The sequence below is a fragment of the Monodelphis domestica genome, chromosome 2 (genome assembly GCF_027887165.1).
Source record: "Monodelphis domestica isolate mMonDom1 chromosome 2, mMonDom1.pri, whole genome shotgun sequence".
NCBI classification, from domain to species: domain Eukaryota; kingdom Metazoa; phylum Chordata; class Mammalia; order Didelphimorphia; family Didelphidae; genus Monodelphis; species Monodelphis domestica.
The window spans coordinates 61714695-61732140 of record NC_077228.1 but is presented as its reverse complement, the minus strand read 5'-3'; the positions used below and the strand labels follow the sequence as shown (position 1 = coordinate 61732140).

General features: G+C 35.4%; 1 protein-coding gene across 3 annotated transcripts in view; it reads right to left on the bottom strand.

The window, feature by feature from the left end:
• POU2F1 (POU class 2 homeobox 1) overlaps positions 1 to 17446 on the bottom strand; it is a 261553-nt gene that overhangs the window by 121695 nt on the left and 122412 nt on the right. For all 3 annotated transcript variants that reach the window (XM_056815490.1, XM_056815491.1, XM_056815492.1), the window contains one exon: positions 16353 to 16418. In XM_056815490.1, the coding sequence (XP_056671468.1) occupies positions 16353 to 16418 (66 nt within the window). The remainder of the gene's footprint in view (positions 1 to 16352; positions 16419 to 17446) is intronic.

Genomic DNA, 17446 nt, shown 5'->3' with positions numbered 1-17446 from the left:
AGAAGGCTTCACTTAAGGAAAGGCTGAACAAATTATGGTCTAAGAATGTAAAGGAATACTATTATAGCACTGTAAAAAAAAAAAGCACAGAAGAGATAGTTACAGATAAATTTGGAAAGACCTAGATGAACTGAAACATACTGAAGTGGGCAGAATAAGTTTTATAATAATGACATGGTAAAGACAAACAACTTCAAAGGATTTAAGAACTGACCAATGAAGTACCAATCACAATTCTAGAAATTTGATAATGAAGAAGTTGACCTACCTCCTGACAGGAAGGTGACAGATAGAAGATGTAGGATAAAATATTTTTTTTGACATGGTTAATGTGGGAATTTATTTTGATGGTTTATACATATTTGTTACAAGTGTTAACCTGCCCTACCCTCAATTGGAAATAAGTGGACAGAGAAAATAAATGCTTGTTAACTGGTAATTTACAAAATAAAAAACAACTTCATCAGCAAGCATAGAAATAAGCATAATTTATTGCTGTTCCAAAACTCCACAATTTTTGCGTAGGGTCTTACTTTCCTCAATAGACAATATATCACAAAGTGTCTCAGGTTAGTGTAATAATGGATAAAGCAACAAATCTGGAGTTAAGATCATTCATAGCTATTAAGAAGATATGGAATTTAGAAATAAAGAGTAGAAAAAATTGACAACAGACCTCACTTGTAATGCTGGTCATGATTGTGTAACTGCTAAAACTTTCCACTTCAATTAACCTGTATACTTTCCACTTCCTGAGTTATTTATGTTTCATCCCTTAAATACATGTATGTACATATGTGTGCACATGTGTGCCTATATGCTTCACATGTAGATGACAATCTCAGTGGTGCATGACCTGATTTCTATGGTTGGTTTTTATAAATATTATTAAATCCTCTGGCTTGGAGATGATATAAAAATGGATTCTTATTCATCTTACGCTTGAATAATGAGAATAATGGCATATATCTTCCTACCCAGAGATAAAAACAACTTCATACTGTTTGAAAATTCTATTTATAGGAGACTATTCTGAAAACAAAAATACCTATAGTAAGCTTTTGCTCTCAAATCACATTAGACATTAGTTGCCAAAGAAGAATTTGGCAGATGTGTTTGTTAGGCACTATCATGATTGATTCTTGCATTCCCTATTATAGTCAAATAGTTCTATTTAGCTGAGAGCCAAGCCAAAGCCAAAGGTGGAAACTGCTCTGCCTTCACAGGAAACAATGAAAAGGGCAAATTGTTCATTCAACAGAAAGCTCTTTCCATGCTCCTTCTCTCACTCAAGATTCTGACATTCTGCTGCATGATCTCCTTGCCCAAGTCCACTATTCTACTTCTCTATCTCCTCCATCTGACTTATAAAACCAGCTTGATTCAATCTGAGAGCTGCAGCTTTAGAAGGAAATTCATGTGCCATCTAGTCCAAATCTTACCTGAACAAGAATCCTCTATATAACAACCCCCCCAAAAGAGTTACTCAGACTTTTTTTTTAAGACAGAACCTTCAAAGAGGGTGCTCAGTGCCTCCCAAAGCAGCCCACTCCACTTTTGGACAGGAAACTTTTGCTAATACCAAGCTTAAATTTGACTTTTCTGATCTCTGAGGTTTAACATCATAAGTTTAATTCCTCTTTCACAAATACTTAATGCAAGAAAAGTATTGTGTTTTCCAAAATATTCCCTTTAAATCTTCCCAATTTACTGATTCTAATTTCAGATGCCATCTCCTACATGAGGTCAGCCCAGATGTGAGGATCTCCTCTGTAGCCTCAAATTACTTTGCATAATTTTTGAATTTACTTACATAGATGCATAAATTTTGTATTTACTTAAATAGATATTGTAATCCCATTGTAGGATGTAAATGCCTTGAAGGCAAGACTTTTTTTTTCTCTTTTGGTTTTTGTGGCTTGTATATGGTAGGCACTTGACTGAACTGAATTCCCATGAAACTTCTAGGCAAATGGGGCATTGATGAAATGAATCAACCAGTGGTCATTGACAAGTTGGAGTTCTCTCGGTGAAGTGTAATCAAGGATGTAGGAAGAATTTGAAATATCATATGAGGAGTAGCTGAATGAACAAGGGATGGCTGACCTGAAGAAATGGCAGGAGTGGGGTGGGGTGAGGGATAATGACAGGAAGAAGCTTTATTCAAATATTTGAAGGACTAACATATGAAAGGTGGAATAGTTGATCCCAGGGGGCAGATGAGTACAAAATTAAGGCAGACAAGAACAAAGCATAGGAGATGAGCACAAAATGGAGAATGATGGGAAAGTACTACAGGAAGGCATAGATGAGTTTATTAAAAGAAGGAACTTCCAAACAATTTCAGTAGTCTGATTATGGAACCAATCATTTTATGAGGCGTTAAGCTCCCGAGTGCTAGTGCTATGGTTTTTAAGCAAGGATTGAATCTGAAATCTTGGGAAATGTTTCTGAGGAGATTCATGCATCATATAAAGACTGGACTAGACAATTAACCCCTGAGATCCCTTCCCAGAATTCTAAAATCCACAAGACTGACATAGATGATCTGGAAGCCATCAATAGCTATTAAGTCTATGTGTATTTTCAGAATGCTACAATCTTCAAAGAATCAAAATTGTAGGTGACAATGAAGAGAAGCATAGTAAGGCCATGTAAGCTATAGCTCATAATCATAAATGACCTGAATGAAGTGGCAGAAAAGTATAATCCAGAAAATATACAGCTGAAAAGAGGTGGCTAGAACATGTAGGAAGAGACCAACAGGCACTCCATCACTGCCCTAGTTGAAACAATGAAGCAGGTGACTAAAAAAGGGATCACATATATCCTTCTGAAAAAATAATAGGTTCATATGTTAATATATTTTTGCATTTCAAAGGGAAGAACATGGAATAACAGAACCCCAAAGGTCTTACTTTAATATTAAAAGCTCTCCAGTTGGTCATGTTCCCAAATTAATGAATACTAGTTAGATCCACTCATATACCAAGTGTAAAACTAACTAAAATAGGATTTCACCAATTTAGAATTTATGATAATTTAAATGTCAGAAGTTTAAAATTAGAGTCATGACCGTGGGCTTTTATGTTCACTACATGTTACAAAGTACTATGTGCCAATCATATAAGTTTTTTTCTCTCCTAATAAACTTAACAACTAATATGTAGAGTACCGGAAAACACTGAAACTGCTTTGCTTTAATACCAAATTCAGCCTTTTCATTAATTCATACATATAATTTTAGTGTATATCTGAAATTTTAATATGAGAAAGATGTATGCTGGAATAACAGTAGTTACTTTGAACATAAATTCCATAGCTGCCACCAAAAGCTATTAGAATAATTTCACTTAGGGCAGCTAGATGGTTCAGTGGATAGAGAGCTGGACCTAGAGACAGGAGGTCCTGGGCTCAAATCTGACCTCTGACACTTTCTAGCATGTCACAACCCCAATTGCCTAACCCTTACTGTTCTTCTGCCTTGATACTAAGTATCAATTCTAAAACATATGGGAAGAGTTATTTTTAAAAAAGAAGTTGGCTTTCTTGAGGAAAAAGATATTAGCTTTCAACAAACTCAAAGGGCTTCTAAAAGGACAATATGAATCAATATATGGAATGATGTTTGACAATTAAAGGTACCATATAATTACAGCATGTTATAATTTTTAATTATACTAACTACCCTCCCAAATACTATTATTGATACAATTTTTTTTTCAACTGGGTTAATATTTCCTATCCAGACTGATCTAAAAAACATCACTAGAAAAAAACAAATAAAATAAAATGCCACTAGGACCACAGTCTTCTCCTTAGCCATTTTTATGTTAACGAGTAAGAGATCTAACCAATTTTAACAACCAGAGGTGGCTCAAAATAATTAAATCTAAATTTTGAAGGTTTTGAAGACCATAAACTTCTAGCTTTTGCTTCAGTCCTGACTATACTCAATGAGCTCAGTAGTTCTTCTCATGACTCGTAGGTTTCCCTACCTAATCATCTAAATCCATCTCTCCCTGTGCCTTCTCATACCAAACCCTATTCTTTTTCTACATCATGACCTCTATCTGCTACACTGACTCTTCAGTTCTTTCCCAGGCTATCTTTTCTGCAATAACCACTATTTCCTCTTTTCTCTATTTTGATTCCTTGATGAACCAGTTTAGTTCTGTTATCTTCTTGAGTCCCTAGCTAGCCCCCTAATATTCCGATTGTGCTCTGCCAAGCCTCAGCCCTAGATGACTTCTACTACCTATCACCTTTGCTCCTACACATTGGCTGCTGAATGAAGGTAGAGAAAAACTATACAACTATTCTGCGTGTCTTACAAATTTATGTTGTACAACTTCAACCTGGCTTTCAACTGTCATTAGGCAATCCTACTCTTCCCTTTCTTCAAAGCCAATGCACTCTGAATGAAGGGTCTTACCTTATATTTCACTGAAAAAATTTAGGCCATTCACTGAAAGCTCCCTTGTCTATCCCTCTTATTATCTAACATACTCAGACATCTTCCCACACCTTTTCCCATGATCCTACATCACCTTTTCCAGTAGATTGATTCCTGTATTGCCCTCTCCCAAGTTCAATCTCTCCTTAACTACTGGAAACTTTTTCCTTGTTGCCTATAAACAGACCCACATCCAACCAAATCCTCAATAGAGCCTATCATTCCAGTTGGCGATTGTCTTTTATCTCTCCTTTTGTTCTTAGCCAAACTCCTTGAGGAAGTAATTTTCATTGGCTGCCTCCTTCCTCCCTTTTCACTCTCTTCTAAACCCTCTGGCTTTCAATTTCATCATTTGACTGAAACTGCTCTCCACCAAGTCATCAATGAGGGGGAGGAAAGGCTCAAGTATTTATTGAGGAACAATGTCTCAGGCCTTGTGCTAAGTGCTGGGTGACATTTAAAACCTTTGCTTCTTCTTATCTTTCTAGTTTTCTCCCTTCCACATACTTTATAATCCAGCAACATCTGCTTTCTTTCTATTCTAATGAGACACTCTATCTTTCCTTTCCAGGCTTTTCCAATGGCTGTGCCCTAGTCTTAAAAGGTTCTTCTCTTCCCCCCTCAGTCCTTCAAATATAGCTCAAAAATTTCTTTCTTCAGGAGGCCTTTTCTGTTATCTCTTCTTCCATTCTTTCCTCCCTCCCTCCTGTTCTCCTCACTACTACTAGTGTCTTCCTTCTGAAATTAAGTTTCACTTAATCTGTATATATCCTATATCTATAGAGTGGTTTTCTTGTTGTCTCCACCATTAGAATATGATCTCACTGAGGGCATGGGCCATGCTTCTGCCTTTCTACACAGCACTTATTGTGCTTGGTACATAGCAAATACTTTAAAAATGACTTGTTATTCATTCTAGCCATAGAGGGGAATAAAGAACATTTAACTACAAAACCAAGAAAATTTTGGTTTTAAAATATTACTCTATTATAAAAATCAATAAGATAGAAATAGGTATCAATGCATGTATAACCCAGTGGAATTGCTTGTCAGCTCTGGGAGGGGGGAGGGAAAGAAGGAGGGAGAAAACATGAATCATGGAACCCCAGAAAAAAATTTTCAAATAAAATGCTTAAAAAACTTTTAAATAAATAAATAAAACCAAGAAAAATAATGTCACTTCTTTTTATAATTGTTGGAGAGAGGAAAGGATTCATAAATGAAGCTGAAATTCTCTATGAAAATCTGGATAAGATCAGTTATTTCATTAATATACAGACTCCCAGTAAGAAACCGCCTTCTAATGATGGAGAAATTCTTACCTGCTTTGAAATGTGAAATTTCAAGGGGTCTGCCTTGCTCAGAGTAAACAATTGGCCCTTTTCTTCCAGAAGCTGTACAATAATTTCAAATGAAGAGTGGTGAAATCTAATTCAAACAAAGTAGTATGAATATTCATGGATGAATGGAAAGGACCATTTTCAAAAACAATGAAGAAAATATCCTTCTACTCCAGTTAGAAAAGACCAAATCACAAAGAACTACGTCAAATATCCTCTAAGGTGGAGTATAGAAAATCTCTGATCATATAGTTCTTATCCCAATTTAATGCAACAACCTTCTACAGCAATAAATTCTTTAAGCTTATTCAAGACAGTTCTGCATGAATATGCTTTTATCCTTATTTTTGTTGAGGCTAGTGATGACATTGAGGTAGGATATCTCCACTATCAAGACATCAGTGCCTTTTCTGCAACCTTCTAATGTGGCTTAGGTGACTTTTCCTGGGTCACTTCAGTCTTTCTAATTCATGCCAGCTCTTTATCTAATTGCTGAGTCACTTTCTCCACTATTATTTTGATGTAACTCTAGGCAGGAACTGTTTTACTTTTTTTGTATTCCCAGGGCATAGTGCTTGGAACACAGTTGGTGCTTAATAAATAGGCACTGACTAGTTGCTGTGGAGACATAAAAAGATTAGAGTCTCATTCGAATAACTTTATGAGAATTAGCTCTAAAGTGAGGTGAGAAATTCCTATATTCAGAATGTTTTAAAGAAAATAACTACAGCTTTAAAACAAACAAACAAACAAAAACACTTTGCAGCAAGGCAAGCAAATTCATCAGTCAGAGTGGTCAGAATACCACTGTCACCAAACAAATACTAATTTAAGTACAGCCTTTTAAATTTTTTCTTTTCATTTATAGAAGACCCCAAAAAGCATCATTTACTTAGTTATGTTTCATGTTATCTAGAAAGGAACTTGACCAATTTTAATGATGTAGTAGTGGCCCTGAGCAATTGAATCTTAACTCTGAATGTTTCATATGCAACTCTGATAGTGATTAATACTTTTATCATATAAGAAGTAATTCTATCTAGTGCTAACTATGTGGGCAATTTTTCTTAATATCATTAGGAGACAGTATAAATTACATAAATTAAATGCATAATAGTATTAAAAGTGAATAGCAATAAGGTTCTTTGAAACAGCTATAGTTAAATAATAGTTCAAAGGAAAAAAATAACCAGCTCCTTTTTCCTAAATCAGAACTATAATTGTTCTACTCTGATTTCATGTTTTTACTCATTTGACTTGTATTTTACCAGTTGAAGTTAATTCATCTGTTATGGCTTTCTTAAGATTCATTTGATGATTGATATTTTATTCTGTTTTTTAAATTTAACATAAACTTCTTAATTAAGAAGCATACTCTGGTATGCTTAAGATCTTTCACAACCAACCTAGAGAAACTGATTTTGAATGGAATGTTCTACTAGTATGATCTCTTGATACAGAAGTTTCCTATGATATTGTTCCCCACATCATTATAAGTTAGGAAATTCAGTTGATAATGTTGCTGAAGTGTTATTTCATGAATTTAGAATAGGCTACATGCATCAATTCTCATTGGCCTTTTCACATGAAAAAATTTTAATGTGGTTTTTACTTAAAAGTTTCTGCTGGAAAATCTATCATACAAATAAAGGATGAATAAAGGGACTAGGAAGAGAGAGCTTGACAGAAATTCAAGTGAAAAAGACCTAAGAGGATTAAGTTGACCACAAAATCAATTTAAAGCAAAGCAATGGTGTGGTGTTATGGTGAAAAAAAAAAACACAACACCTAATAATATCTTAAGTAGTATTAATAGATGATAGAGGCAGGTATAAACTCAAAACATCTTAAACATTTGTCTGTTAATAACCATATATTAAGCACCTCCTATGTTCCAAGAGAATGGCAAAAACAGTCCCTACCTTCAAGAAGTTCACAGCCCAAGAGTGGAACCAATGTACTAAGAGAATTAGAGAAGTGGGGACAGGAATGTGGCAGGACAGGAAATTAAGAGATGGCTAATCCCTCCCTAAATGGAGGTTCTGGGAAGAGAAGTCTATACCCTCCAATCAGAGGGAAAAGAGCCCCAAGGGTGCTGAAAAGAAAGGAATGAGTTGTAAAACCTATAGGATTTTTGTAGGCTAAGGAGATTCCTGGGGTAGAATGGAAAAGTCCAAAAGAAGCCCCAGCAGGTGGGAAATGAAAAGACTACACAAAAGCAGAATGGTCTTCCCTGGGAGGCAGTATATTCCCGATAATTAGAGGTCTTTATACAAAAGCTGGATCAATCAATCAGCAAGTGTTTTATTAAATGCCTACTATATGTGAGGTACCAGAATACAAAGACAAAAATGAACTAAGACCTACACGGAATGAATTTACATGCTATAGATGATGACAACCACCTATCAGTTGTAGATGGAATTCATGCTTCTGGTGGAGGAACACTGGGGGTGGGGGTGGGTGAGGGAAAGAATGGAAGACTAGATGACCTCTGAAGCCCCTTCCAACTCCAGAAAAATTATAATCATACCATTCTATAATTACACTGTCTGGGTTGATATGAAATAATCTAGGTGTCACATTTTAGAAAGGATATGGATAAAGTGAATGGCAATTTAATATAGGTAGAGAGAATTCTTGCCTTCTAGTCAGGAAAGCCTGGCACCCAGGCCTGCCACTGACACCCGTTAGCTTATGTGACCAGAGGAAAGGGATTTAGTCTATTGATAACTCAGTTGATTCTCTGAGACTTTGAAATTACAGAGATGCCAAACTTCACTGACAGAAGGAGTTTTCACATTGGGAATTCTTAATATTAACAATATTATAAGCCTGGACCCAAACTGATGAACTAGAATGTGCCTAGAAGACAGTGAAGGGAGAATAAAAGGTCTGAAATTTATGCTATGTGAAGAAAAACAGAAGTAACGGGAGATATTGTGCCTGCAAAAGTAAAGGTTCTCATGAAGAACATGAGAAAAGTTTACAGATCTTAAACTAGGATCAGCATGTGCAGATATAAAGATGCAAAAGTAAAATTGATATAACCAAAAACTTTCTAACAGTTGGAGTTATTCCAAAAGGAGAATGGTCTGTCTTGTGGGGTAAGGAAATAATACCATTTCTTCAGAAACTAGGATATAGGACCCTGAGAGAACTCCAAAATGAGACCAAATCCCCATATAGAATGAAAACCTGCTTGAATTCATTCCTTGATGATTAATAAACCTCCTCTGATCAAACCTTCCTCATCCTAGTAATTATGAATCTCCTAGAAATAATTATTCAAACTCCAATTTTGGTCCCCTAGTACCCAATCCCTTGTTGCCATTTGCTTCAACCTACCTACTTTATCTCAATCCAGCTCCTTTAAATCTACATAACTCTTCCAATGTGCTTTCTAGAATGCCTGTTTCAGGTAACAAAGTTCCTTTCATCTTAAATCTTTTTCTTTCCTACTCTTTCCATCGTCTGGCTATTATTGAGGCCTGGCTCCCTTCTGATGAATAGCCTTCTTGGCCTTCCTTTCCCAACAATGGCTATACTTGCTTTCATTAGATGGGGAGAGATGGAATACTTTTTGTTCCCCATAGCCACTTCCTGTGGCACAAGGGCTTTTCAGTCCCTTTTCAGTGCTGCTATTCCACTTTTGATGTCCATCTTTCAGCCAACTCTCACCTGTGACTCTTAAGAAGTTGTGGCATGTGCAGTAGTCACACTGTAGTAAAACTCTCAGAAAATGGACTACATCAGGTTGAGAGTAACTAAAAGGCCTCAAATCTGTCAGTAAGCTGGGAGAGAATGTCCCCTCGACCATTTGAAGTTTTCCCAGGCAGAATGGGTGGTTAAGAACAATTTATTGCAACAACCATGAAGCAAGTGTTGTGGAACATTTAGAACTTGGTCAGACATCAAAGATGTCATGGTCATCCATTGTATCCCAAATCATTACCAGTCATCCTGATTTTGTCTGGCCACTAGACTTTGATGACTCTGGAAGAGTGGGGCTGATGACTTTGTGCAACTCTGTCTCAATGGAATCCAATTCATATGCAAGTCAAGACATCACCTCATGATGTGACTGGTTCTCTTTGAGAACAAAGGAAAACACACATGAACAGACAAACTCATCTCCCTACCTTAGCCTACCATTTCTTTATCCTACCCTTTGATGGACCAATGAAACTCTGTCCCTTTGTCTCCGAGTCCCTGGCTCCCTTACTGTAATTTTACCTTGGCAAGCCTCAGGTTTGGATCATTCCTACCAACCTTTCCTAAAAACATGCTGCTAAAAGAAGTTGGAAAAAATCATGAACCCATGCTGACTGGGTCCATTACAAATTTATGCCACATAACCTCAATAGAGCCCTCACTGATGCAAAGCAATTTTTCTACTTTTGCATAAATAATTCACTTTCCACTGCCCTCCTCAGTCCATCATACTCTCAGGTTCCCCAATTCTGTAGTCTTTCTTGTTGTTCCTCAAACAAGACATTCCATCATCTGACACCTGGAATTTTCATGGGCTGTCATCCATGTCTGGCATTTTCTTGCTCCTCATCTCCCCCTCTTGACTTCTTTGTCTTTCTTCAAGAACTATCTAAAAATATCACTTCTATAGAAAAATTTTCCTAGTCCTTCATAATTCTATCCTTTCCTTCTGTAGATTATTTCCAATTTATCCTATATGTATCTAGTTTGTATGTTGTCATTTGCATGTGGTGAATTTTTTGAGAGCAAAAGCTCTCCTTTGCTGTTCTCTGCATCCTCAGTGCTTAGCACAATGCCTGGCACATAGCAGCATTAATAAATGTGTATTGACTGGCTGATCGAGAGAGACATCCTATTTTTTATTGATTTTGGATATCAACCCTCTGTTAATCATTGTGGTTCTGTCAACTCCTCCTGAAGTTTGTTTTCCTTGGTAGAGTAAAAAGAAGCAACTTATAAACTGAGCAGTTCTGATTTCTCTTTGTTGTCAGTTAATAGGCTCTCATTGACACCAAAGATCTTTTACTCCCAAAATCTTAGAAGGGAAAACACTCCAACTAATCCCCTCCCCCTTTGTCTTTGGCTTCCTTACAAGCCTTAGTTTATCCCAGAGTTGGCGTTCATGATATATTTTTTTACAGTACTCTACCATACCATGACATATATTCTCTGTTACTTGATCTTGCTTTCATCTTTTATACATTTCTCTTGTCAATATAAGTAAGTTTTGTGATTTGAGCATCTATATCAGTCTCTTCAGACAAATCTCATTTTCCTTCTGACTAAAATTGTTTCCCTGTTTATTCTAAAGCATCTTCCATCCCTTCTGGGAAATTTTAATCAAAGAATCATACCTAACCAAGACTCTACACCTTTTGAAATTTTCTTTTCCAAAAATTTTTCACATGCATTTCAGACAACTGGATCCTTTCCTCTAACTGGATTCTGACTCCAGGAGTGAATGGACATATTTTCTCTAAGGTTCCTATCACTTACACTCCATTAACCAGTTATTTCCTATTAGATTCCACAGCTACTTCTGCCTAAACTCCATGATATCTGATTATACTATTCTTCCTATCTTTATCATCAACAACCTCTTCCCCAGGGCACTCTTCCGCTTCTATCAATGACTTTCAAAAGTATTCATTATTTTCCTTTCTCTCATCTCTTCTGTTCTCTATGACTCAGATAAGTCATCGGCACAGATGGTGAACTCGCTGGTCTCACAGTTCTTCAACCTTTTTAAGTCCAATGATCTCCTTTCATAATTAACTACAGTGACCCAACCACAGTGCCATACCTTATATCCAAATATGCAAAAATCTATTACCTCACCTGTAAGACAAATTCTCAAAATCCCTTTTCTTTTCCTTTCATTGCTCCTACTCCTTCATTCCAACTGAACCTGATCTATATGCTCTTTTCTTTCATCCTCTTTTCTCAATTAAGATATGTTGCTCTTCTTTTTTCAAATGCACTCCCACTTTACTCTTGATTCCCCCCCCCCAGCCACTTTTTCCATTAATAATTATCTCCCGGCTCTATCAACCTTCAATTAAATATTTTCCCCATACTTTTAAAAAATTCTGAACTTAAAGCCAAATAAAACGAGCATTTCAATATACAAAATTAAAAACTGTACACGAAGTGGCTAACTTTTATTACATATAGCTGGCTTTCCTTATAAATTGTGAATGCAATTAAGTTCCAAAGCTGCCTTTGTCTGTGATTTTGGCCTTCTTTCTATTTTCTTCTATGACTTTTTAAAGAAATGCTTCAATAATTTTGTTTTGTCCCTTTTATATTTCTCTTTTTATTTTGGCTATCTTATCCCCAAATACTTTTTTTTGTTGCACCTAACCTCCAAATTGAAAAGGGAAAAAATAAAACCTTGTAACAAATGTATGTATAATTCCCACATTGGCTATATTTAGAAATCCCAAAATGTATGTCTTATTCTATATCTTAAATCAATTATTGTTACTAAGGAGGGTAATACAAGAATACAAAAGAAAGAGGTAAAAACCCCCATTTTAGTCGAATTAACCCATAATGTTCAACATATATAATTCCCTGTCTCTGCAAGGAAGGGAGAAATATGCATCTTCTAGATTCATATTTATGTCTCTTTTTGGAGCAAGCTTGCTTGTTATTTGGTTTCTAGTCACAGCCATGTTCCAAAGAGTATAAATAATTAGTAGTTAATTCCTCTCAAACTCAAATTCACACTATACATTTACTGGGCTAAAACTAAAGACCTTACTTTAAGTATGTTATTATCACCCTGAATAGTACAACATTATTCACAATAATCAGGACCTGATATAAATTGCTGTAACCACTGTATATATTATTTCCTGGTTCTACATACTTTGCATCAATTAATACATTTTTTATCCTTTTCCATATTCTTCATATTCATTGGTTCTTAAGGCAAGTAAAATTATATTATATTCATATACAACTTATTTAGCATGCTCCAATCAATGATCATGTACTTTGTTCCTCCTCCTTTGCTACTACAAAAAGTGGGGTTATAAATATTTGGGGGGGGGGGATAGAAATATATATAGTTACATACCTCCCTGATATTCTTTGGTACTTTGATTTGCATGGAACTGAATAACCGAATTAATTTAGGTGCTATTACCATTTTTATTATATTGGTTCAACTTATCTGTGAGAAATTAATATTTCTCCAACTTTTTCTATATTTTTCAACCATTTCTATAAGTATTTTGTAGCTGCAGTAATATAGTTCCTCTGTGTGCCTTGGTAAGTAGACTCCAAAGTACTGAAATGATAATACAATGGCTTCTTTTAATGTTTCCAATGACTTTAGTCATCTAAGAATAGCTTTTTCCTCAGTGTTCATCCTCCTTGGCTCTAACAGAGCTTCTGACACTGCCAACTCAGGTTTGAAACCTAGACTGTCATCTTCATTTTCTAATTCTATTTCATCATTTCCTTTCTCTCCCATCCAATTTGTTGCCAAGACTTGTTGAGTTTATCTTTCGAACACCTCTCTGATACTCTTCTTTCTCTATTAGTGTCATAGACCATTCCAGTCCAGGCCTTCTTCCCTCATGCCTGAGTTATAAATCTCTGCCTTGAGTTTCTCTCCATTCAGCTATCAAAGTATTTTTCCCCAAGGACAGGTCTGACCATGCCCTATCTTCCCCAACACCTCCTCTCAACAAACTCCAGAGATTCTTTATTACCTCAAGGATTAAATATAAAATACCCTGTTCCATGTTCAAAGACCTTCATAACCTGTCTCCTTCCTACTCCGGAGACTGTGCATTTTCATGACTGTCTCCCATGCCAGGAATTCTGTCCTCCTTCATCACCACCTCCTTCCTTCAAATCCCAGTTAAAATCATACCTTTTATAATATTCTCCTTAATATCAATTTATCCTGTATATATCTTGTTTATATGCAGTTGTCTGCATGCTTTCTTCCTCATTAGATTGTGATGCTCCTTGAGAGAAAAGATCGTCTTTACCTTTCTTTGGGTTCCCACCACTTGACATAGTGCCTGGTATGGAGTAGGTGCTTAATAAAATATTGTTTAATGATTGATCATTCCACGTTCTTCCCCCCCTAGATACCCTTCCCTCATCCATATATATTTGCTCAAATTCTAATGATTTTCATAGTTGCAATGCCAAAGTTATTTCTTTAAGTTTTATGCAAGTCCCCTTATTTTTAAGTATGTTTTTTCCCCTAAATAGCTCCTCTCTCCCATCACCCTATGTTTAGGGTTCAGATCTGTTACTTAACATATTTTGTCTTATGTTAAGAGTTATTTGTGAACTTTTCTTATCTCTCTACAAAACTAGAAGTTGCCTGATGGCAAGTATATATATATAACATATATATAATATATATGTTATATATATATAAGGAATATAGATTCCTTATTTATATTTTTATTTCTGAGAGCACCTAACACTTAGTAAATATTTGTTGAATGACTAAAGCAGTAAGGGATTTCTAACAAAAGTACCTTCATTTGGATGTAATAATTACTGTAAATTTATATTACTGTGTTCAGTCATTTTAGTCATGTCTAATTCCTCATGACACCATTTGGGATTTTCTTGGCAAAGAAACTAGAGTGCTTTGCAATCATCTTCTCCAGCACTTTTTACATGTATGAATTTATACCAAAACAAGTCATACACTATGAAGTTTTAAACAATTTATCTTATATGTACTGAAGCCAAGTAGCTACATAATGAAACATTTATCTAAGGATTTCATTCAAGATTTTTATAGAAATGTAAAAATACAAAATTTTCTGAGGGGGGGAAAAAAAACTTCTTAAAAAATGGAAATCTCTTTTGTGAAGGGCATTAGTTCCAGAAACATATGGATTTCTTTTGCTGTAAAGTTGATTGATGGGGATTTTTTTCTTCTCAAATTTTTGCCCCCTCATATGCTGGCAAAAATAAAAAAAAATTTTTAAGTTAAAGAATTGAATAACTGGAAAAAACATCATATTTTTAAAAAGTTTCTAAAGTTGATTGAACAAACTACCTACTAGTCCACCATTTTGCCCTTAATATTACAATCATGTTATGAGCAGTCATACATAATATACATGCTACAACATTTTAAAAGTTACTTAAAGAACACAAAATTACATTTTCATTTTTCTACTTTTTTTCTAAAGAAAATGCTTACTTCATCTTAAGTTCCCCTATACCTTGAAAATTTTGGAAATTTTATTTCTAAAAGAAATGTAGCTCAACAAGTTTTTCTTTGATCTTCATACAAAAATGCTCTTCCTATGTCCTACTTCTTTCATCAATTAGGGTTAATTTCTGCACCTGAACACATCTGAAAATATATTCTTAAACTGTACACATGTATGCACAAAACATTTCTTTTCCCCTCCTCCCCCAGAAGTAGGTGACAGAAGGACAATGGGTTCTATCCTTGGGAGTCAAATCAAGGATATAGAGCATTCCTTTATCAATGTAGGGATTCAATGAGAAGGAAGGATATTTACAGAAGGTGCTAGTGAAGTGAAAATAGGGGTTATGATTATAGTATGGTAAATCTGTGGTTGAGTAAGACTTTGGAAAAATTAGGTCTTCCCTTACCCTCTTAGCAGGCTTATCAGCAGAAGAATGGCTGATTTATCACAAATTCAGAAATAACATGAGATTAAAAAGGGAGCTAGAGGGGTTATCTGGTGGCTCAGTGGATTGAGAACCAGGCCTAAAGATAGGCGGTCCTAGTTCAAATCTGGCCTCAGATACTTCCTGGCTGTGTGGCCCTGGGCAAGTCACTTAATCCCCATTACCTAGCTCTTACCACTCTTCTGTCTTAGAACCAATACACAGAATTTATTCTAAGACAGAAGGCAAGGGTTTAAAAAGGGGGGTGGGGGGGGAGAAAGAATCATACACAACCCTACTAAGTTCATTTTACATAAGCAAATGAAGAGGCCTGCATAATCAAGTGGAAGAACATGCACACATTTTCAGAGGCATTTTTCTGTCATAAAGTTATTAATGGATAGTAGCCTGAACGCTGTTAGAGGAAGGGTTTAAGTCTTGTTAAGAATATGTGAACAAGGATAAAAAGTAAGGTTGAAGGTAACTCTGAATATGTCCACAATAACAAACATAGTTCCCCAAGCCCAAATAATTACTCAAAATCACAGAATCTCAGAGTTAGAAGGAAGCTTAGATGTTTGATGGTTCAACCAGTACCTTAACAACTGACCAATAGTGGTCATTTAGTCTCTGAATATCAACAATGAAGAATACCTAATTTCCCTGGGGAAGTCCATTTCACTTTAAATAGGTGTTAGGAATTTTCTTGAATCCACTGAAATCTGTCAATGCAACTTCTGATAGCTCTCAATTCTGTCCTGCACAGCTCCAAATTCTGCTCATAATATTTAAGATAATTCAATGTTGCTAACAGTTTTTTATATGCAAAATATTTGGCATAGCAAGGGCTATACTTATGTGACAAATTCCCTTTTCTTTCTCAATCTGATATAACAGAAAAGATAGATCTGAAGACATTTTTCTCTTACCTGTATTGGCATCTCCACTTTCCATTGATGGTTTACTTGTTTCTGACGGATTGTTCATTCTTGAGTCTACATTAAAACAGAGATGAATGAAGTTCAAGGAGGGAAGCAAATAACCATTTATTGAACACTCACTATGTACTAGGTATTCTGTGTGTGTTTTAACAAAGTTACTTTGCTTACTCCTCACAACCCTGAAAGAAAGGTGCTCTTATTCCCATTTTATAGTTGAGGAAACTGAGGCAAACAAAGCTATTTCTGAGTGTTGTGTTTTCTATTTCATACTTCATTTCCTATCCACTCCTTGGATTCCACTCCACCAATCATCAACATGCTCCCCATACAGTGTACCTTTATCTATCCCTCCCTGTTAGCTTCCTTTTGAGTGTAAGCTCCTTGAGAGTAAGGACTATGTCTCTTTTTCTCATTTTTATACTCAGCACTTGACACAGTGCTTGGCATTCTGTAGTTACTTAATAAATGTATATTATATTATGTTGTGTTGTGTTGTACAGAGAAAAGTCAACTAAATAAACAGTGATGGTAGGGAGAAAATAGGAAATTTATTTGATAAAGGAAATAACTTATAATAAATAATGAAGAACTTCTGTGCTAGTCTTTACCCTTTGATGTTTCACAAGTAAGAAATAGATATACCAAAACAACATTGGACAAAGTGAGCAAAGGAAACCTAATAAATAAATACAAATCAAATGTCTACTGTGAAACTAGAGGAATGACATGAATGAGGAATAAAATTTCTATTATGAACCATGATACTTTACTAAAAGAAATAAACTTGTGGTAACAATTGACCTCCATGAGTCATTGATGCTCCCAATACAGTCTGAGTATTTACCAGTAAAGGAGTACATCAGCAAATGTCTCACTAATTGAGACAGGGCATCAATTTAACCAAATATAGAAAATTAAGGCCAATATGCTAACTTTGGCATACAAAAGCTTATTTCAGAATCAGGATAAATACTGATACACAATAATCTCAAAAGGAAAATAAAATATAAAGGAACCAAAGTATCTATCTCTAGTGACCATTTCAAATGATAATCTTTCCTTCTATTTTCAAAAGAAATGTC